Source organism: Amblyomma mixtum, chromosome 2 (assembly GCF_055824585.1).
Source record: "Amblyomma mixtum isolate Tamu chromosome 2, ASM5582458v1, whole genome shotgun sequence".
Classification (NCBI taxonomy): Eukaryota; Metazoa; Arthropoda; class Arachnida; order Ixodida; family Ixodidae; genus Amblyomma; species Amblyomma mixtum.
The window spans coordinates 146,453,557-146,477,778 of NC_143013.1; the positions used below are offsets into that span (position 1 = coordinate 146,453,557).

A 24,222-nucleotide genomic window follows, 5' to 3' on the forward strand; every position below is an offset into this window, starting at 1 on the left:
AAAATGAAAGGCTCAATGACATAACACAACAAAAAGGTACACTAAGGTTTGGGGCATATAAATACACTACTATCAAGTCATCAGTGAACATGGTCAACAGGGAATTAATTAAATGAAGAAAGAGCACCAAAACGATCACAATATTAAATTCAGTTAAAAAAAATGGGAAACGGGAATGCATGACAGAGGACATTATTGTGCACTGAGGTTGCCGATGAATGATGTTACAGATAGCTGTAGTACTTCGTCGTTAGTAAGTTGATTCCACTCCGTTACTGTTCGAGGAAAGAAAGAATATTTAAAGCAGTTATTACGCTGGGTGAAAGGGGTGATTGTAAGATTGTGACGTTGTCTTGTAGAATAACCTGAAGAGAAGGATATTAGTCCATCAATGTTAATTTTAAAATGACCTTTGACCAATTGGTATAAGAACTTTAGTCGAGCAACGCGATTCCTTTCGGTTATAGATATTAAAGCAGCCCTGTTTAAGAGGTCACTTACTGATGTGCGTCCATAGCTATTGTAAACAAAACGTACTGCTTTCTTTTGTATTTTTTAAATTTTATCTACGTTTTTTTTGGTGAATGGATCCCAGATTATTGCCGCATAATCTAATATTGGAAGGACAATCGATTTATACGCTATAAGCCGAACTCGGGGTGTGGAAAGTCTCAATTCACGCCTAAGAAAAAAAAGTTTATGGTTTGCATTATTTACAGTTTGATCAATGTGTTTAGTCCAGTCAAGGTTGTTAGTAATCCATAGCCCTAGATATTTGTAGTGTTAGACTTCGGAAAGAATGTTGTTATCAAATGAATATTGGAACATCAGTGGACTTTTCTTGTGAGTGATTCTCATATACACGGTTTTTTGAAAGTTGATAGGCATCTGCCCTGCATCACACCAGGCATTAATTTTCTGAAAAGCCTCATTAAGTTTTACCTGATCTGACATGTTTTTAATTTCGGAGTATAGCACACAATCATCCGCATATAGTTTAATATTAACTGGAATGTCTTTCACGATGTCGTTAATGTAAATGATAAACAAGAGTGGCCCAAGCACTGAGCCCTGAGGGACGCCAGAGTCAACAAAAACAGTAAGAGAGAGAGAATAAATTTTATTTATAGTCTTCTAAGAGGAAGGCTCTCTTCTGGAGTAGGCGGGCTACTGTCGCTTGGTGGCCTTGATCTCTTGGATCTCTGCGACCTGGTCAGCTCTCTCTGTGAGCAACTTTTGTTGCCAAAGGTCCGAGCTTCGCAGCGCTGTCTCCCACTTCTCTTCTGTGGTTATTCCGCTTAAAGGGTTTTTACTGCAGGCCCACATGATGTGGTTGAGGTTAGCATACTCTCCGCAGCGTTTGCAATCTGTCGAGTATATATCGGGATGAATTTTGGCCAATATTGCGGGGCATGAGAATGTGGGCGTTTGGAGCTGCCGGAGAGTGGCTGCTTCCTCTTGCGTGAGCGTGGCGTTGGGCGAGGGATATTAACATATTATATTAACATACTGGGAGGGGGATAACCTACATCAGTGAAATTGCCGCCCTCACGTTGGGCTGGCATCTCTAGTTTGTTCGAGTTGGCATAATGAATAGACATTTAACCGTGCGTCGGAGCAAAATAACATTCCAGCTGTCTGAACTGCTCGTGGTTCCTTCGCACTACAGTAATGGCCGCCTATTAATAAGCGTTTCGAAATGACGTTGTGGTGGTACGATGCACAGCAAAGCTGGAGCTTCAATGGCAGCTTATACGTTGCATCCATTGGCTGCGGTGTAAGCGCATAGCAACACCTAAGCACAAGTGCCAAGCTGTCATCGCTAAAGAAAGACGTCTCTCAGGCGACGCTCGGTGGACTGCTTGAAGGTGATAGGATTTGCCTTGCTGCTTGTTTTGCTGTTTCTGATTAAAGTACAAATGTACATTTGCCTACATTCAATGCAATTTCTTCACTTTATTTTCACAACACAATGTATCGCTTCTCTCGACCACACATACACACACTTATTGTGATTTTTCTGATGGTGGTATGCTTAGAATCGTTATATCCGACGTTTATGCACTAAAGTTGGTTATAACCAAGGTAGGGAACTTAGCTTTATTATATACGTGGTAATCACATCACGCTCGTTATATACAAGGTCGACACACGAAATTGCGGTATATCCGAGAGGGATACTGAGGTTTGTTATATCTAAGGTTGAAAGACTAAAGATTTTTTGTGTTAGGTGTTGCATACTAAGGTTCATTATATCTCTGTTAGTATACTAAGTTGAGGGATCACGCCGTTCCCGCTGGCACAGACCCTTCTATTCCTAACGCATTAATAAAGCAGTGCGCCAAAAATAGACAAATACCAGACGGCATCCGGTCCTCTTTGCTTCCCTTGGCTATTTGAGCGCTGTTTTGCCTGCTTGAGTAAGTCATCCATTAACTGGAGCGATCAAGCACTGCACTGAATGAATCTTATTCTTGAACACCAATGGGTGCTCCAGCACCCTCCGATGCACTCTCCGCTGGGTGTACCACCACTCAGCTTCTCCGGCTCGTCCTCTGGGAGATGACGGCATTCCTGGTCAATTGAAAAGAAACGTATGCAGTCCAGATGCTAAATAGCGAGCCGTATAGAGAATCGCCGGGAAGCAAGCAGGTCTGCACGAGTCTGTACTCCTGGCCGCGCTCTCCCGGCATCGACGCTGAAAATTCCCCAAACTGTTCGCTAGCTGAAATGGAAGCACGTGCCTTGCACCCGTCATTTTGGCTCTCAGGGTAGGTCGGCATATGTTAGCAACAGTCCCAGCCAGTTACAGCAAAGCTGCAAGGTGCCAACGTCTTTTCTTCCTTTTCTAGCGTGCGGCCCTTAATTTTCCGGGTGTTTCGCTTCAAGGCAGTTGTCAGAGAAAAACGCTTAGCGGCACGCCCCTACGCTCCACCGTTAAGCTCTCACTACGGCAAACGGAAGCACCCTTTTACAATGTCAAAGTCTCTGAAGCAAAAGGAAATGAGGCGAAGCTCGGCCAGAGATGCTATCGCTGCTCCATGGGTGCTGCTTTCCTGGAAAGTCAGTCGGCCGGCAGAATGCGCTCGACGTCAGCGGAGATAGCCGAATGGCAGCTGCGTGTTCCATCGCTCTTATCACGCTAGCACTTTGCGTAGGCAACGCCAGGAGTGCTGCGCGCGCTCTTCTGTCATTTTGGCTAGAATTATGACGCGTGGTTTGCGGACTCGTCAAGTCGGAAGACCAAACCGTAGCAGCACGATGTATGGCCGTGTGTGCAGATGTGTCTACATGCTATTTAAAAGCCGAGCGCTCCTTGCTTTCTCCGCTTGGCAGCGTGGTCAGCGGACCGTGTGGAGAACCGTCATGAATTAGTGCCGTGCCGTGAGGGGCAGCTAGCTACAACAGACGCGTTTCAGCAGCAGGTCGGACGACTGGAAGCGAATATTTAGAACAGTACTGATTATTTAATGCCATTACCGACGAAGTGTTGTTAATTTTGAGTGTGTGCTTTTGTTCAGGAAGAAATACGTCGCCTTGATTGCGAAGCTGTGAAGGTCGTAGCCTCAGTAATCGAGCGATACGCTCAGATTCGATGCCGTTTTGTGCAGAAAATACCGATATTTCTATGGCAGTCGGCCTAAAACATTACCTAAGAAGCTCGAACAAGCAAGGTGCATTCCACAGGTTTATAAGAGCTTCACACTGTTTCCAGGCTTGCTGCCCTAGATCCTAAGGTGGGGAGAATATCTAAATCAAAACCCTCTAGAATACGACCAATACAATATTCTCCAAATGATGAAGTTCTCAGCATGGTCGAGAAAGGCTGTCTCGAGAAGATCGTGAAGCAACACGCCCTGCTAAGAAGAAGCTCTGCGTAAACCAAGCCGGATGCTCTATGGAGGGCGCCGAAGAGATTAAGCAACTGGAAATTGACTCAAACTCTCCGCACCTCGCAACGGAACGAATCGATTGTGACATGAAGATACCATGCTCAAGTCCATGCGTTGGGCCAGCTTTGACGTCGTCTACGGTCGTCGTATTGAGCGACGTATTGTTAGAGCGAGAGGACATTCAGAAGAGGAAGGTAGGAACTAGATTTCACTCATCGCGAATATCAGCTGGCTTTGTGACCTCAGACGATTAATTCGTTCTTAATTAATTATTCGTGCTTAATTCGTTCGCGACCATACCATGTTATCGCAGGTTAACCGATTCCAAGAGCTCTGTGATGTGTGTGTGTGTGTGTGTGTGTGTGTGTATATATATATATATATATATATATATATATATATATTTATACCGCTGAGCTACAGCGACGGCTGTCAAATATATATATATATATTTGACAGCCGTCGCTGTAGCTCAGCGGTAGAGCACCGGACGCGTAATTCGGAGGTCGTGGGTTCGGATCCCACCGGCGGCATGTGGTTGTTTTTTCTTCTGCTTTTGTAATCAATTAGCTTTAAGCGATAACACATCAGTAATATTCTAAATCAAACAGCAGCTCAAAATAAATAAATAACATAAAAAAATTGAAAATCCACTCTGTCCTTTGGTTTCTGGGGCTGTTGGCTTCTCTCATATATATATATATATATATATATATATATATATATATATATGTGAGAGAAGCCAACAGCCCCAGAAACCAAAGGACAGAGTGGATTTTCAATTTTTTTTTATTTATGTTATTTATTTATTTTGAGCTGCTGTTTGATTTAGAATATTACTGATGTGTTATCGCTTAAAGCTAATTGATTACAAAAGCAGAAGAAAAAACAACCACATGCCGCCGGTGGAATCCGAACCCACGACCTCCGAATTACGCGTCCGGTGCTCTACCGCTGAGCTACAGCGACGGCTGTCAAATCTTCTGCTTTCGGGGGTATTTATGTTTACAAATAACCTAACTTAGAGAGTGTTCATCAGCGCCACCCACGTTCTTAAGCGGCGGAAGTAGCACGTCCTGAGTTACCGATGATGTGACGTAGAACGTCATCGAACGGCGAGGGTGGAAGCTGTGTGAGAACCCTCTTATGCTTCCTATTGCGTCAAGGCTGCCAGAACCGAGGCCCTCGCTAAGTAATTAAGCAATCAAGGGAAGGGGAATGAGGGGCTGGTTGTAAATATGAGAGAAGCCAAAAGCCACAAAAACCAAAGGACAGAGGGAATTTTCAATTATTTTTCTATTTATTTATTTTGAGCTGTTGTTTGATTTAGAATATTACTGATGTGTTATCGGTTAAAGCTAATTGATTAGAAAAGAAGAAGAAAAAACAACCACATGCCGCCGGTGGATATATATATATATATGCATGGAGAGAGAGAGAGACGAGAGAGACGCTTTCATTTACTGTTATCTGCAGGGTGCTTGATCTGACATCGATGAAGGCTTCGGCATGGACTAAAGTTTCACTGTCATAAACCTCATGTACTGTTACTGAAGCCACCTAATTTCTCGATAACTGTAAGCTCGTGATGATACGAGTATGAGTAATCTTGAACGCTTTGCAGCCGTTTAAAAACTGATTTTCCGGACACCGAAGAGAAATACAAAAAATTGTGTAAGGCTCATTATGATTACCCCAAATGTGAAAATTGAGCGCAGCTCTGCTCTGTCGCCGTCTAAGGCTCTGTAGGGTTATCGTTTTGCTTTAATGGGTCGCCGGAACATCCGGCGACGACATTAGTTCGATAACAGTACTAGTCGAAGAATACGACGATGTGCAATGCACAACACGAGAGCGTGTTGCAGTTTAAAACGAAGCGTGATCGCTGTGGCAATAGCTTTGTGCTCTCCTGCAGTTGCCAGCAAAGCTGAACTGCACCGCAGCTTCTAATCCATGTAGAGACATTGTTCATTTTTATTTATTTATTGTTTGGCTCGGTTACACCTATGGCGGCGACGCGGCTCAACCCATGAACGGGCGCTTAAGAACTGAGCTCTAAATCAAAATTTTTTAAGTGGCAACGTTTAAATAAGTATGTCTTCCAACTACTAAAGTAAGCAAAGCGCTGGTGTTTTCACTCGGCATTCCACAGCAGCAAGTAAAATTCTGAGGAATGTACAGAAACTTGAACTTGGCAATCGTAGCTCAAGTGTTGCAGTCCTTGCGGGTATTGAGTTTAACCACTATTTCGCATTGACAAGCGTGGTTGCCTGAAGGGTGATGTCAAGCGGAGGCTTTTTTAACACTGTATAACTCTCTAGATAGATTATTTCACTTGCCTACACCAGGTAAATTCAGCAAGTCACTTTAAATGCGCGCTTGATTAAGGAGTAAGACGCGCTGCAGTTGACTGTCGAGAGTGCTGTGCTATTTTTACCGCTGATTATACGTGACTAGTTTTTTAAAGCTTATGTATTGCGGACGGTTCCAGACTCATACCGATCAGCGTCGTCAAATCTCTTCCTGATAAAATTTACAGGATGATACAAGGAGCCTGTTTTGTTGCATTTCATTTTGTAGGAACGAGTCAGAGCCGACTGAGTGGCGTCCGCGTGCTAAGGCACCCTGAACCTCAACTGTCTTAATTATGCCGCAGCGTGCATAAAATATATCGAAGAACTAAACATGCCGATCGAAGTGTTTCAAAACGTGATGTCCACAATAGAGACATTTTTCATTACCTGGATTGCTGCTGCCAGAATCCTTAAGATGGAACCTTACTTGTGAGCTAGCAATATGCAGGAAGCCTTCTAGATATGCAAAGTTTTCCCTGACCTGAGAAGGGCTCCAAGAAAAAACTCTCACTTTTGCCAGGAGGCAATCGTACGAGTATCGGAAAGTCTTCAATGTAGTACAGCGGACCATTGATTCTTGAGGCAACGACATCGCTTTTCTCTGGCCTTCCACGTTCAAAAGAGACGAGTTGGCGTTGTGTACATCCAGAAAAAGCAGCAGGTTTGCATGCTTAGAGATAGTGATCCCAAGTCGAAGACTCTGCAGGGTTCAGCCAAAGCGGAAACGCAAAGAACCGTAAACATGGAAATGGCTTCCTTGCTTCGGGATAACGCTCTTTACAAAGCCGCGAAGCTTTATAATGCTAGTTCTCTCGTGCTCTTCATCCATCGCCGCCGGCAACCTGTAATAACTTTGCTGCTTGAGGCGCTACTAGATTGCTCTGGAGCGATTGTAAACTCTCGCAGCAGTCCCTCTGGTGTTGCCGATTACAGACGGTGTGTTAGGCGCTGTATCTCCATTGTTTGTCTTAACCTTTAAACTGAGCGTGGCCTTGAGCGACAAATGCCAATCGCTGTTGCTGCTATCTCCACCGCCGTGCTGTTTCCTCTTTGTGGCGACAACCCTTACAAAAAAGTTTAGACAGTCTCTAGAGTGCCTATAGACTTCTGTAAATAAAGTCTATAGACCATCTATAGACAAATCCTAGAGAGCAGTCTATAGGCAATACAAATGCTATAGACAATCTATAGATTTATGGCCATACATTTTTAGTAGACTTTTGTCTATAGACAGTCCATAGACTATGGAAAGACAAAAATCAATATCTATAGGAAGTCAATAGAGTCAATATGAAGTCTATAGACTGTCTATAGACCATTTTTATAAGGGAAGTGCTTTGCGGCTGAAGTCTTCACTTGCCTGTCTGTATGCCATCACCACCACACGCAATAGTAAGAGCGCGAGGAAAGAAATTAGGGCTTCAGTTACTTAATAATTCACACTATAATATTTCTTCTTCCTGAAAGACAGTAGCTGCAAAAACCGCAACTCTACCCAGAGACGAGGCAGTAGTGAGCGGCTTTCTGAGCAGCGCCAAACTTGTCGGGCATCGTGGCACCACGCAGTGACATGCACACGTTAAAAATTCAAGGATCTCTTTAAAAGTAGCATCATTTTCATTGTGCCGATGAAATATGACCATCGTTGCCGACGATTATGTCGCCACATGTGTATCTCTTATAAAGCCGCCGCGGTGGATCAGGCTATGGCGCTGGGCTGCTGACTCGAAAGACGCGAGTTCGGTTCCGGCCGCAGAGTTCGAATTTCGATGGAGGAGAAATGTTAGAAGCCAATGTGCTATGCGATGTCAGCGCAGGTTAAAGAACCTCAGGTGGTCAAAATTATCGCGAGCCGCCCGCAACGGTGTCACTCGTGTTATTAGAATAACTGGATGTGGAGCACGAGTGCGGAAAGAAAGAAGTGGCGCATAAGGTGAATAATACTCTGCGCATTGAAGGCAAAATGGCAGGAAACGGCATTTCGCTTAAAAAAAAACTAAAACCTTGATGTGCTAGCTTCGAAAACAACAGACGTCAGAGGCTATTGTTCTTGCGACGCGGACTGAAAGCGCGCTTAGTTATCTACAAGGCAAACGTCGTCGTTTTTACGCATAAAAACGCCCGCTTAACAAACACAACCTGTACTGGGTGACGCTTGCACAAAAATTGCCGCTGTCAGCGAAGAGCGAGCGGTGTGACAGACCTTTGCCCTTTCATGTGCGTTTTCATTCCGTGCTCTTTCGCGTGTCGTAGCGAGCTGGCTGTCGATGACGATAGTCCCAGTGTAGACGAAATGTAGACAAGCTGTGATCACATGAAAAAGAACGGACCATTGCAAAAGAATGGTGTGCGGTGACGCAAAACTGTACTGCTTCCCCACATTGGCAGCCTTTCCCTGTTTCTCAATCTGACGTTCAGACAGTCAATCATGTGCCGAGGACGAATAATTTCCCAACCGGCTGCGTAGCATAGATACCGCGCCGCGCTACCGGGAGGATTTCGCAGCTTTATATAGACAGGCGCATAAACGGGTTCTTCCGAAGAGGCTCGATGAGACCGGAGCAGACCAAACGCTAGCGTCTAAGTCGGCCGTTAGGTTACGACTGAAGCATACTTCGGCGTGCGCAGCGCTGCGCACTTCTGATATGGTACCGGTGAGTCTCGAGATTCTGAACCTTGTTCTTTTTGCATCTTGAGGTGTCGGCAGGCCCTCTCGTGGTTCTCTGTTTAGCAAGACAAGCTTTGCAACAATCTCTCGTTTCGAATGATCGACGTTGGCCGATTACACAAGACAGAAAGCACCTCGCATTGTTACTTTTGTGTATTCATTTACATCGCCCCCTGCTCTCGCGTGGCCTGTGGGCAGGTTAAATATTTGTCTTTTAAAACGTCACTCAGTGATTGCATACGTTCAAAACAGACGCGTTGACGTTGTTTACATGCAGAAAAAGCAGAAGGTTTGCACGCTTAGCGATAGTGCTCCCCTGTAAAACGGTCTGCAGGGTTCAAACAAAACGGAACCGCAAAGAACCGCAAACGTAGAAATGACTTCCTTCCCCTCTCGATAACGCTCTTTACAACTCCGCGAATGTTTTAATGCTTGTTTTTTTCAACCTCTTTGTTCGTAGCCGCCGGAAGGCCCTAATAACTTGGCCACTTGAGGCGCTACCAGATTTCTCTGGAGCGACTGTAAACTCTCGCAGCAGTCCCTTTGGCGTTACCGACTACAGACGGTGTGTTAGGCGCTGCATTTTCATTGTTTGTTTTAACCTTTAAACTGAGTGGGGCATTGAGCGACGAATGCCAATCGCAGTTGTTGCTATCCCCACCGCCAGCGACAGCTGCTCCCAAGGAGCACCTTGCGGCTGAAGTCTTCGCTTGGCTGTCTGTATGCAATCACCGCCACGCGCAATAGTAAGACGCGGGTGAAAGAAATTAGGACTTCAGTTAATTTATAATTGGCGCTATTAATATTTCTTCTTCCTGAAAGATAGTTGCTGCGAAAATCGCAACTCTACCCAGAGACGAGGCAGTAGTGAGCAGCTTTCTGAGCATTGCCAAACTTGTCGGACATGTGGCACCATGCAGTGACATGTAGACGTTTAAAATTCAAATATCTCTTTAAAAGTAGCATAATGTTTATTTTGCCGATGAAATATGATTATATTTGGCGACGATTATGCCGTCACATGTGTATCTGTTATAAAGCCGCCGAGGTGGCTCAGTGGCTATGGCGCTGGGCTGCTTACTGGAAAGACGCGAGTCCGATTCCGGCTGCGGCGTTCGCATTTCCATCGAGAAGAAATGCTGCAGACCAGTGTACTGTGCGATGTCAGTGCAGGTTAAAGGGCCCCAGGTGGTCGAAATTATCTGAAGCTCTCCACAACGGTGTCCCTCATTGCCTGGGTCGCCTTGGGACGTTAAACGCCAGAAAAGTGTATCTGTTATAGCCTAAAGGCACCTTTCAGCACTTAAAGATAAAAAAAAAAATCACTCTATTGGCGCGGTGCAAACTATCCGTACAGACTAAAGAGTTTTCTGCAATTATTTATGAAAATTACTAAAATTATTTCTCATTGATTATAAGGAATACGGCGCAAAAAATGTGTCTTTTGGCTTATGGCGGTGTAACGTCCCAAAGCGACTCTAGCTCTGAGGGACGTCGTAGTGAAAGGCTCCGGAAATTTCGATCACCTACGATTCTGAACGTGCACTGACATCGCACAGCACAGGGGCGTCTAGAATTTTGCATTCATCAAAATTCAACCGCCGTGGCCGGGATCGAACCCGCGTCTTTCGGGTCAGCAGCCGACCGCCATAACCACTGAGCCACCTCAATTGCAGCGCGGAAAAGGTGTTGTCCTAGCATACAGTTTTCTAGTGGCTTAGAAATATTCCAACGCTCGACAGACCGGTTTGTAGTCGATCCCTAAGAATTTTTGTTACCTAAGTGCACTCTCTGTAACACACAACAGAAACTGGAAGTAATGACCAGCTTGTGGTACCTCCTGTATGACGTGAAATTAAGTGCTTAGTTTTATGAAGTTGTTGCAGCACATGTAAAGGATGAACAGCAGAGTTTTTATGCACGAAAATCCCTAAGTTTCAATACTCATGGAACCCTTGGTGTAGAGTTACAAGTGACAAGCATTTTGTGTGTTTTTTTTGTCGTCCCCCTTTCTTCAAGTGGTTTGAGCCGATCTGTCAGCTGGGGTGATCAGCGCTAGCGAGGGGTAAAGTTTGCTAAACAGGGGTATATTTAGGAGAGAAAAGCAGAAGTTTACTTTTGTGTTCAATTCCAGTAGGTTAAGAAATGGTCAAATTTACTACGCCGTAATTCTTCACTGACGGAAGCGCCAAACAAGTACCCGATATTATAAGATAATTGGACACGGATCACGAGTGCTGAAAGAAAGAAGTAGCGCAAAAGGTGGACTCCCAAAATTATCAAAATTCTCTACTCCTTGCACATGAGTGTGTTTGTATCCGCTATGCACCCTGGAAAAATCCCCCGCCGTAGGTACCTGCCATTCACCCTGAGGACAAAATCATCATCGTCATAGCACTCTGCGAATTGAGAGCAAAATTGCAGCAAACTGCATTTCGCTACGAAAAAATAAAACATTGATATCCTAGCCTCAAAAACAAAAGACATCAGAGGCTAGAGTTTTCGCGGCGCGGCTTCAAAGCTGGAACGGTTATTCACAAGACAAACGTCGCTTTGACGCATAAAAACGCCCGCTTAACCAACACAACCTGTACCGAGTGACGCTCGCACATAAATCGCCGCTGTTAGCTAAGTGCAAGTGCAATGACAGGCCTGTTCCACCTCGTGTGTGGTTTCAGTCCGTGCTCTTCCGCTTGTCGCAGCGAACTGGCTGTAGATGACTGTAGACCCAGTGAAGACATTGTGTAGGCAGGCTGTGATCACATGAAAAAGTACGGACCATTGTTAAAGAACTGCGTGCGAAACAGAGAGAGAGGAAGGAATTTTAAGAAGAAGAAAGAAATAGAGGTCGCCCAGTGAGGCAAAACTCTACTGCTTCGCCACATTGGCAGCCTTTCTCTTTTCTCAATCAGACGTTCAGACCGTCAATCATGTGCCGAGGACGAGTAATTTCGCAAACGGCTGCGTAGCACATATATCGCGCCGCGCTATCGGAGAGATTTACATAGACAAGCGCATAAAACATTTCTCCGGCTCGATGAGACCCGAGCAGACCGAAGGCTAGCGTCTAGGTCGGCCGTTAGGTAACGATTGAAGCATACTTCGGCGTGCAGAGTAGTGACCACTTCTGATATGGAGCCGATGAGTATCGATATTGAGAACCTTGCTCTTTGAGCATCTTGAGGTGTCGGCAGGCCTTCTCGTGGTTCTCTGTTTAGCAAAACAAGCTTTGCAACAATCTTCTCTTTCGATTGTCGACATTAGCGGCCCAGCCAAGACAGAAAGCGCGTGGTACTTTTGCTTATTCATTTATGTCGCCCGTTGCTTTCATGTGGCCTGTGAGCAGGTTACATATTTTCTTTTTGAAAATGTCTCTCAGCGGTCGCTTGCTAAATTTACAGATAAGCTTGAAGCATGAAGATATAGGGATTCTTTCGCATTTAATTTCAGGCTTTGAGAACCTGTATAAGAAAATATTTAGCAGATTGTCAGTGCTGTGTTGGAAATTAGGCTGCCACTTTTTGTGAACAAAAGCAGTACCAAGCAAGGAAAGTCATAAAAGTAAAAAAATTAATTGCAGCCGGTTTATCTTTGCTAACCAGGAAATATTGTGCGAAAGCAGGTTTTTACAGGTGGACACTTACGCCATGCACCTGAAACCACGATTGAAAGCGCGTTTCTTTTCGTTTCGTGACCTGCGCAAAGACGGAAGTTGGAGGCGGCGACGTGCAGTGATCAGCGCGAGAATGTGTAGCAGTTGAGCACGATGCGTGGCCAGCTGCGGCGATAGCACAGTGCTCTCGAGCAGTGGCCAGTGAATGTGATGTGTCTGCGCCGCCGCGGTTTCAGAACCCAGCCAGACCATATTTTTTTATTTCTGCAGGTCTGCCCAGATCACCTCATTCAAAGTCTCGTGTATTTCTCACCATTTCCTCCATCACGTGACTCAGTTCTGAGGCGTCCCGTCACACCGCCATTTTACAGGCCACAAGGCCACTGAAACAGGGTAACAGTAATATCTAACACGAAACTATTGGAAGGTGTCTACGAATTACCTCTCACTTCTAAGCAGTTCGACTGACGCGATCTCACTTAGGAAATGTACCCTGGATACTGCCCGATAGTTCTTAATCTAATTCTTAAGAGCTCAATTCCTAGCAACTGCTGCTGTGTGGCTTACCTCTGCGTTCTCGCTGATACTCTGTTATACTGCCCACAGCTATGGTGCCAACTCCATACCACAGAACACGGTATTCTGTGATATGAAGAAATGCCGGAATAACTTCTTGCCTTCTTCGGTCGGTTAAGGGTTCTATTCGTTTTTTTTTTGTGTGTATGAAAGATTTGTTAGAGACCTCCCCCCCCAGAAACTGCACTGTCTGCTCGCCTCGGTGTAATTATTGCCCACCTTGCGCAGTGTTTCTTTTTCTGTGGTTCCCGTACGTGAATTCCATAAGTCAAAATTACTCGTATTGCGCCAATGCGGAGGGGGCTTTTGGGGTGTTGAGAACTGTGAATCAGCTTCTTACGATGCACGCAACGGCGACAACGTTATTCTCATTAGCCTCAGCCGCGGCGGCCAAATTTCGCAAAAACGCAAGAACTGCAAAAACTGAAGTGCACAGAAAATTACAAAAACACCTCTGTGCTGCTCAATTTTAGAGCAGATTAAAGAACGCCAGGTGGCCTAGTATACCTGAGATTCTGGAAAATTTCCAGTGCTGCTTTGGGACGCTGATTACCGCGTACTGGTTTCTCTTTGTTTTGCGCTCGTGGTTTCAAGTTTGAACATTACATTGGCTCGACTGGAGACAAAAATATACCGCGCAGGCCGGATTTTCTTTGTTTTGGTGCAACAGTAGCTTAGGCCTGAGGCCCGGTGCGATATCGCTGCAGCCGTGGCGTCGTGGTTCTGGGATTGCTCAGCGCGTTGGAGAACGCCACGGGGCGGCTGAAAACGGTCAGCTGTGCTGGGCTGCAGTGTTTTTATTTATTTACTTACTTATTTCATTACCCTCAGGGCCAGAGGGCATTACAGAGGGGAGTGGGTTACACACGAAAGTGAAACAAAAAATACAGCTGTAAATACACATAAAGATTAGACAAAATGAAGCTCACAGATGAAAGGAGCAAACAGGTTACGTCAAAACATTTATCAAATTAACAGCGCATATCTCGGAATAAAAACAACTACAAAAACATCAGCATACAAGAAAAACAAAATCGACAAGAGATATCACGTTCAAAAGGCTGGAACATAAGCGCATATAGAAAAAGTGGAACAACCGCAAAAAAATAAAAACAGCAGCACCAGGCTGGTTAAAGCAGATTTAGACGTAGATTTATCAGAAATTTCGACAATAGATCCGGGAAGGTGATTCCGTCTTGCTGACGTACTTGGGATGAATGAATTGTGATAATGGCTGGTTTGGCATGAAGGAACCAACCTTGTGACGACGGTCAACGCGATGTGAAATGTAACAGGGTGGTAATATCATTTTATTCTTAAGAATGGGATTGGGAACAGGCAAAGGCGGTATAATTTCCTACGTTGTGACAGCAGGGGTAGTGACAAGCTTGTTTTCATAGTCGTGACGCTGTAGTTGCGATGATAATTTGAAAGAATGAAACGAGCGGAGGCTCTCTCTCTCGCATGCAGCATGGGCCGGACAGCGTGCACAGCTGGCTCACGGCGGTCGCGTGCGCCTTCTCGGGCTTCTTCGCCCTGGCCCCGCTGCGATCCTTCGGCGTGCTCTTCGTGGCCATCATACAGGAGTTCGGCGTCAACCGCGAGGAGGCCTCGTGGACCCTCATGCTGCTGGGCGGCGCCAGGGTGCTCTCAGGTGGGCTCCGCTTTTCCTCCTCTTGCTTGGTCCAGCACAATGGATACGCGGTCGAGACCGCCCGGGTGGAACTCTCTAGCGTCATCTCAGGCTGACGCGCTACAAGCTGGTGATCTCGACCGGGGAGGGATTACAGGCACTTACCCTGTTTAGTTTTTTTTCTCTCGTATAACACTTCGGCGTCATTTAGTGCTTACTATGACAAGAAAAAGCTTTTCAAGGTATTCACTAGTTCTCTCTGTGCCGGTAACACGCTTCGCAGTATATGCCTTAAGCATATGTTCAAAGTGCTTTGTTATACTTCTGGGGTCCTTTCAGTTTGTTATTAGTTTCTTGTTTTCCTACGTTTTCCCATGTACCTGGTGCTTTATTTCTCTCTGCTTCTACATATTTCCTATTCCCTCTCACTTCTCAATCAGACGTGCATTTCGCTTGTTACGGCGCCCGCATGGGCACCTGCAGCGTGCAGACGTTGGTGAGTTGCGACACCACCGGTTCCCGAGCATCCGCAGTGATATCCCCGCAGGGGGATGATGGTGAGCAGTGCGTCACAACGGACCCGAGCGCCCACGCTTAGCCGTGCCTGGCTACGCCGTGAATAAGACACCAGTCAACAAGATGTCTATTATTACGCTTCGAAGATAAATATCAAGACTCGGGATTGCTAGATGCCCTATCTGAAATTGCCTAAGACACAATCCAGTGGTACAGCCTAGCCTTTGTGTGTGACTTCACATTAACAGACCTTCGCAAAAAAGAAATGCCATATGAACACATGGGACAAGAATATATGTCTATTAAAGAAAAATATCTAAGCAACACAGAATTTTCCACCGATGGCTCAAAATCAAGAAACTGTGTCGGTAGTGCCATAGTAAAAGCAAATTGGGAAAATATAGTCAGATGGCCGAATTGTACATCAATTTTCACTGCTGAATTTTAAGCTGTGTGTACAGCAGTAGGCAGAATAATGAATTGCAATATTGAAAACAGCATAATTTACACTGATTCACTCAGCCTACTTCATTCACTCCATTCCAGAAATACAGTTGAGCCCCTAGTCGTGAGCATAATACATAACGTAGAAAAAAATTCAGGGGCACTTTGACTGTCTAAAGTGCGTAGAGGCGAAAGCGTTTTCCGAACCACTTTCGCTGCTTCTGTGGCACTGGTGGCGTCAAATATAATTCAGTACTAATTACTGAGTGATGACAAATCACTAATTAATGGTTAATTACTAATTAATGCCTGAATACTAATTAACTGATAATTAATGACGCTTAAGCTTCGCCTTTAGGAGTGGAACGCGACAGCGTGTTGTAGCGCTGCCAGGGAGTCCACGGAACGCCACCACCTGTCCGGCGCGATGCCTTGCCCTTTGAACGCAACGCTTTTTGAGGAAAGGAAATGGCGCAGTAATTCTCTGTCATCCCGGTGGACACCTGAACCGCACCGTAGAGGAAGGGAGGAAGTGGGAGTGAAAGAAGACAAAGAGGGCCCGTAATGAAGGAAATGAAATTTGTATTTGAGGAAAGGAAATTACGCAGTAACTGTCTCACATATCTCGGTGAACACCCGTCAAAATTCAGGGGGCACTTTTTTTACCTAAAGTGTGGTCACTGATGTGTGGTTAAGATGTTAAGCTTCGCCTCTAAGAGTGGAACGCGACAACATCTTGCAACGCTGCTAGGGAGTCCATAGTTTGGTTTGGTTTATTGGGGTTTAACGTCCCGAAGCAACTTAGGCTATGAGGGACGCCGTAGTGAAGGGCTCCGGAAATTTCGACCGCCTGGGGTTCTTTAACGTGCACTGACATCGCACAGCACACGGGCCTCTGTCCATAGAACGCCATTGCCCATTCGGTTCTATGCCTCGCTCGTCGGTAAATTGGTTTTTGAGGAGACACCTAAACCTCTCCGGAAGGGAAGGGAGGAGGATGGGAGTGAGCGAAGAAACCGTATTCACTTGACGCGCCTTTGTTCATTCCAAACCATCGAGCTGGCATGGAGGAGTGGATAGCATGCTCGTCTCGCACGCCGAAGACCGGGGTTCTATTCCCGAGCTCGACCAATTTGCTACTCCGTTTTATTTATTTATATGGCCTGACTAGAAAAGTTAATTGGACTAATTGGGTAATTAAGCAATTAACTAAGCTCAGTCCCACTTACTTGGAGCATTACTGTACGATCCCTTCAATTGGTTGCATGGTTACTAGGCAAAGTACAATTGGCCCCGTTTGAAATTCGCGCACTGTGACGTCAAAGCCGTTTCGATCAATTGAAAAGCGTGACATTTTCTGTCGACAACTGCTGCTTACAACAATGAGGCATTAAAGGCTTTCGCCTTAAAATCACAACACAAGGTCACCTGAGAAAGATTGTGCCCGATGCTGAGCCACGTCGGGATAGAGGGAAACGAGAGAACAGACACATGCACTTCAGGAGCTTGCAGCGGTGAAATTAAGAATTTCAACTTGCCGCACAAAGACTGCATGAAGTTAATACACTCTTAGTTGAAAGATCAATAGCAAGCGGTTTGGGAAAGCGAAAACGCACCACACTTCGTTAAGCCCTTTGTGGGAAAATGGAAATCATGCAAGCATCTAGAACGTTTCATGGAAGTAATCTATGTCGACTTTGCATTGGACACTCTCACCCGGCAAAAGTTTCTTTTGACAAAGCAAGGCAAACCTCTATGTGAAAAATGTGAATATGACAGCGCGGTATAGCTTATTTTATTCTCACGCTGAAAACTTCAAAAACTAAAAAAAAATTAAGTCAATTTTATACAGAATGCATCCCTTTTCACCCAGCGCTGCTCTTTGGTGATAATGCAATTTTTTACATGTCTATGTTCTTAGCTTTTTAAGGGATGCCGGATTTCTACGAAAATATTGAGTTCTTACCCGCTGCATCGCTTGATTTTATGATATACATCAGCCACTTTCACACTCCTGAGAAGTATGAGTTGTTTGTTTTATCGGTTGGCAGCATCAACATCCTTGCCCAGGCAAGGGTGGACACTGAGATTGCCCGACCCTCTTTAAAGGTTTTATTATTAGTCAATTCTAAAGTTACTTTACTTTCTCATCACTAGGTAGCAATAACGTTCTCGACCCTTCAATCTAGCGATGATGTTTCTCATGTTTATGAATCTGCAGAAAACTTTTCCTAATCCTTGAGCTTGGCGCATGATAGCCTTAGTTGCCTATGTGCTATAAAACCCAACACAACACCCTCTTCTCATGGCTATTGTATGCCTGTCCCTTTTCCATTCATTTTTCTTGTATCTGTTTAGATGTTACCACAACTAATTAGAATATTAGTAGAGTATCATGAATGGTGAGCGGGAAGGACCTGTTTGTTAATGCCGCACAATAGCCGGAGCAGTATCCACCGTTTGGCAGGTAAAGGTGGTTTTCCTGGTTGATAAAATGCATTGAGGTCGTGCCTGACCGTCAAATGACAAAGATGACCTAGCGGCATTTGTAAAGCGCTTTACAGTTAATCTTTTTTGCCTTTTGTGTGGGGGCTGTTTTCAGTTTTTACGTTGCAAGGAAAAAGTTAATGAGGATGCGGAAGCTGCTGCTAAAAGAATCACCGTAGTGTTTCTTTGTTTATTAGTACAAACACATCTCTACATATTGTACTCCGTTCAAGTAAGGTACGTCGTTTCTTAATCACAAGTATCGGCGCCAAACGCAAGAGGAGGGTTTCCCCCCACGTGGAAACCTTTATTTTCTTTTGCAACAGCCATGTGTCGAGAACGCGATATCATTGTGTGCTGACCTGCATGCGCGACTAATCTGAGGCTGTTATCACTTCATGCGATTTTGCTTTCACCGCAGCCCTAGGCTGCGGAGGCCCCCCTTTGTCACACCCCAGGAGGAATCCCTCGTCGCAACAGCCGTCAATAGAGAAGCCGCTTGGAAGCACAAAGGCAGGCCTCGTAGGTGTGCTTCAGTTTAACGACAACAAAGACCCGCGGATATGCAAACACCCCTTATGCCCTCTGTTTGCTCCCAGAAACTGTCCAGGAATTGCACGATGAGCGAGCAAGGAGTCAGCGGGCACCACAGTTGCCCTTTAGCTGTTTCATCAATGTGGCACTTTTTATTTTTTTGCCGTGAACATTCGAAGCCGTTGCCGGCTTTTGACGGCCGTTGCTGCGTGGCAAAGAAAAGCTGCACACAACTACTGCGCGTTTCTCGGCGATGGTGGAATGTGACATAAGAAGTCAAAACGCGTTTTGTAACGATGTAATTTCCCGTTAATTCATTTTCGTCGTCACCTTTGGTGCCTGCCGCTGATAGCCAGCCAATGGCGTCGTTCGGCGGCTGTACAGTCAATGACGAGAGTGACGATGAAAAGAAGGGTATATAATGAGAGACAAAAAGCATCCTTGCAGATTATATCCCCCGTCTGAGTGAAGCAAAGAGTATTCTTTATTCTTGCTAAATTTTTCCCGCCGCTTCCTCTAATACTGAAGCGAACCAGATTTCCGAATATGCATCTGAAAGTCACGCGCTCGAAAACGGACAGAAGGTTTCTATTTTTCATTTTGGCTCTGTAGCAGTCATCCTTGTTGTCCGCTAACCAGCAACTAGCGAAGTACGAGAATTTCCAACAAAAGCAAATTGTTTTAACACCACTGGGCGGCTAATGCAACCTTCCAATTTTGTTTTCTTTCGTCGGGCGCATGACATCATTTATAGCTAAATATCTCGGCAAGTTTGAATAAATGTTCACTTTCCAAGCTCGCGTCTTCGCGTGATATGTTTTTTATTCCTGCAGTGCGGCCAGAAGGAAAGCAAATGCGCGAGGAAGAGGAGTGACGATAAGTGGTGATGGTACTATGGTTCAGACAAGGACAACTCCTAAGGAAAATACAGTAATTTTTAAGGCAGGCAAGCATTATTTATAGGCCAAGTGCGAGAAGCCCCGCGCATGTGCCAAAATTTCAAGCACGAAATACGCAAAAAGAAAGAATGTGAGTTACCCCAAGCTAGCCGCCGCCTTATTTCAATTTATTTCATTTTATTACCTTAAAGGCCCTTTAAAAGGGGTGTTACATAAGGGTTGGCAAGAATTAAAAGCACAAACTCACAATAACCGGAAATGTTTTGCCTTATCAGCGAAAAGACTTGGGCAAGTGATGATGGCAACGTTGTTTGGAAGGCCGTTCCAGTCTGCGGCTGCACGAAGAAAGAAGGAATTAGAAAAGGTGACTGTGCGTGAGCGTGGACGGGCAACTTGCAGGTGATGGCTGATGCGATGAGATATGCGTGCTGAGGATGATATATAGCTTGCTTTTTTTTGCGCGTTGTTTTTCGTAGTATTGTCATAGGCAGTCAATTTGGTTATCTTATGTGCGAGCCCGGCCGACAAAAATGTGCCACATGCAGAACTTGTTCTCTGCGCGCAGGCCTGTTGGCGGGTCCCCTTGCCCACCGGTTCACGACGAGGCCGGTCCTCCTGTTCGGCAGCGTTGTGTCAGCGGGAGGAGTCATGCTGGCCTACTTCGCCACCAACATCTGGACCCTGCACCTCACGCTGGGTATCGTTCACGGTGCGTACAGCAGTTCGTATGCGAACGGATCACTCAGTTTTGTTTGACGTTCTTTTTGCTGCCTACGGATTTCTTTAATTGCTTTGTTCTGTAAAATCGTAATAACTGAGAAGGAACTGGTGAAAGGCTGTCAGATACAGCTGCCAATGGCCTGCACTTCCCGGGAGAACTTTTATGATGTTCCAAAAAAAAGAAAGCGAAGTGTTAACAAATCAGAACAGTGCCATAAATTGTAACTGCTGCAAGAGGACTAATAGTGTGACAGATATGATGAATCTCTTGGGCCTGGAAACGTTCACATCCAGACGAGCAGAATAGAGGCTTACGTTCCTGCATATCCGATGTAGCAATAAGGTGCAAATTGGGAAGGTTCATTACCTCACGCTTGTATTTCAAGGAAATATTTGTTTTAACTGCGGAACAGTGAGAGAAGACTGCCTTGTTTGTACTGATGCCTTTAAGTATTCTTGTTTCACTACTACTGTCTCTGAGTAGAATAATATGCCTCTGCGCATTGTTGGCAGCGGTGATGTACGCGAATTTATTGCACATGTGAAAATTAAGATTTTGATCTTCTTGGTTCTTCATTTATTTCAATACGTAAAAAATGGCCCAAATGCACATTGATGTACTGGAGACAAAGTTCCACAAGCACTGTGAACAAATATAAACACGAAAGTACCCAGTAGCATTACGGCTGCAAACACATGCACTTCGGAAGTGGTGTACATGGGACATAAATAGCGCAATATTAACTGTAACATACAAAACTCTAATAGCGCATAAAAAGAAGACAAGGGAAACAGTCAATCGCTTATGGCATGTTATGATGATAGGTCAGTTAGTGCTCGTAAATGTGATTTAAGAGCGGCCAGGAAGCTATTGCCACCTAGTGCAACTATTTCGATTGGCAGTATGTTCCACTGATATATGATGTGTGGGAAAAATATGGTTTAAATACTGATGTCAGCAAGAAATTTCTTGTATTTTACACTTGTGAATGTACTTGGAAATGTACAGCCTTTGTCAAAAGTTGAGAGCCCAGGGGGCTTGCTTCAAAGCCCTATTGTGGCGCTCCTGTAGCACTAATGGAAACTTACGCATCGGAGGGAGTAGGACCAAAACTGTTCTTACCTTCAAGAGATTTGGGACGCTGAGGACGCATTACGAGCAAAGCAATGTGGCCCAGAAGCGGACCCCCTGGGCTCTAAACTTTTGACAAAGGCTGTACGTGGGAGGTGCTAGGTAAGCTTCATGGTCAATGACAAATTTTCTTATTCAGAAAATAGTTGAAAAACACTAAGCTGAACAAGGTTCGGCGGAGCTTTAGGGAATACCAGCCTAGCTATATCACTTAGTGATTTTGGATTCGCTCGCCCACCCATGTTTGGACTCAATTCGGAGCCTGCAGTATTGTTAAATAATAAAACTAAAGCTAAACTGCAATACAAAAAGTGAAAAAAAAAGAAGGGAGGCAATCGTTTCTCGCTCTTGTGAAGCCAGATAAAAGTGACGCTGGCCTCGGCGCAATTGTTGGAAAAGGAAGCTCGTGACGCTGCTACAGACACGTACCAATTGTGATGGAAATGTGATGAAGCGAAAAGTATGCCTCGGAATAAAAAGTGCCATTTGGCGGCTTCGGCACAAATTGAGCTCAGCATCGCCTCAGCCTGTGCCACAGAATTATGTTTGTGCGGCACTTTGCAAGAAAGAACATGTACACTTCAGGGAAAACAAGATACATATAGGCTTTCTGTCTCCTTGCTGTGTCTTTCAAATCGAACACGGCGGCAAGTAGCTGTAAGCAGTTTATTAGCAGATTAATTGGTACTTGTGGGCACAGCTGCGACAGGGCTGTCGTGACCTCATTAGTAAATATACCTAATGTCATACAGCCCTCAACACACTTGTATACAGTGCTCGAATTCAGAGGCGTAATGTGTGCTGGCGGGAATGTCGCTGCCTGGTGACAACGAGAGAGCTTTTTGAGACGTGAGGAGCCAGCCATGGTGCGTTATAAGAAATCGCTTGTAGCGTAAGGTAATGTTTGACGCCCCAAAGCTGTTGTTAAAGGGACACTGACGACACAGTAAAGCTGGGCTGTATCGATAGTCAAGGCGGAGAGTTGGGCAAGTTGGATAACGTTCACGATGTAAAAACAGAGCAAAATGAACACGAAGGACGGAAAGGCAACGACGCAGACAAGCGTTTGTCTGCATCGTTCCCTTTCTGTCCCTCGTGTTTCCTTAGCGCTGTTTTCACATCGTGAATGTACCGATAGTCTACGTCATTCTAAAGAAAGGCCCCGCCGCGGTGGCTCAGTGGTTATCGGCTGCTGACCCGAAAGACGCGGGTTCGATCCCGGCCGCGGCGGCTGAATTTCTTGAAGGCGAAATTCTAGAGGCCCGTGTGCTGTGCGATGTCAGTGCACGTTAAAGAACCCCAGGTGGTCGAAATTTCCGGAGCCCTTCACTACGGCGTCTCTCATAGCCTCAGTCGCTTTGGAACGTTAAACCGCACTAAACCAACCGAACCATTCTAAAGAACGCTCGCTCCGAAAACGGAGCTAGAAAATACCATAATATTAATTACGGGTGCCGTATTCTATAAGGCCTCTATTTTCCATTGTTCATTTCGGTCTATTTTGCGTCGATTTGGTCCTGTCATTGGCCACTCAATATACACACGGCTTTCAAGCGTCCGTGAGAGGCGACCCGGTCATTGACCCTCACCAGTGGCTGTTATTGGCTGCGATATGCAGCCAATATGTAGTTCGCTCTCCAACCACCCCAACGGCAGGGTCGCTTCCCACAGACGCTTGAAAGCCGTGGGTGTATCTGAGTGACAAATGACAGAGGATCAAATGGACGCGAAATGGAGAACGGAAGATGAGCAGCTCTTAAAATACAGCTCCAGGTGTCGCCATCAGTGGCCGATTTCGCAAGTAAACAGCTTGCGTCGACACCAATTTTTTAGCGCGGATCCCAGACGCTACCCTACAGCAGCATTCACTTCCAAACGGTGGCGACCTTTCTTTTCTCGGTGTGGTCGTCACGAGACCGAATAATGTGATGAGAAAATGAGGCTTTAAGGGTTTAGGCTTTCAAGTTATTTAGGCAATGTTGTGCAGGGCAAGAATTACACACTACTCGCCGGGAGAGCAATGCTATTCTGATGAATTCAGATATAGGGGCAGACACACAAACCTACCACAAATGGCAGTCTGCCATCGACATAGCTTGATTGCTCAGGAAAATAAATGGCCAAGTAACGTAAGCGCACACGCCCAAAGAGTGTAACGCCTTATATGCAACAAATAGCTTATTTTCCCTGTATCTCAATCGCATCGCTTACCAAAAGTGTATAAATGATGCTTCAAAATCAGCCGGATATTACTCACGGCATTGTCTAATAAATATGCTGTCAAATGAGTATTAAATTCATATCTAAAGAGCTTACACGCCCCTTTGTTAGCTAGGGCAACGTTTATTGACAGTAGAAAGATCAAGAATCTTACTTACGTATTTTACTAAGAAATAGAAGCGAATCGCAAAAAACGAAACCAGAGGATGTCGTCACTTCTGAAGGGATGCATGAAAGCTTTTCGCAGTTTCTATTATACTGCTGAAATTAATAAGTGCGCATTTAAAAGCTTGGTACGATAACGAATCACGACAGACTGCCTAGTTAACATCTGATCAAATTGTACAAGTGTAGCTCCGTCGAAGCTTGTTGGAACTGCCGACATTGTTCCGATATCAGCGATCCCTGTTTGATCAGCATGGAAGGAATTGAACCTGACAGTGCTCAGCAACAGAACGTTACATCCTGGGAGTAACGACAGTGGTATCAAAACGCGACTGCGTTTTAAGACAGCACGGTTTGCACCGTGTATA

General features: G+C 45.2%; 1 protein-coding gene across 6 annotated transcripts in view; it reads left to right on the plus strand.

Moving 5' to 3' along the window:
- LOC149361179 (monocarboxylate transporter 12-like) overlaps positions 1-24,222 on the plus strand; it is a 194,183-nt gene that overhangs the window by 153,997 nt on the left and 15,964 nt on the right. For all 6 annotated transcript variants that reach the window (XM_089572607.1, XM_089572608.1, XM_089572609.1 and 3 more), the window contains 2 exons: positions 14,575-14,758; positions 20,183-20,326. In XM_089572607.1, the coding sequence (XP_089428733.1) occupies positions 14,575-14,758; positions 20,183-20,326 (328 nt within the window). The remainder of the gene's footprint in view (positions 1-14,574; positions 14,759-20,182; positions 20,327-24,222) is intronic.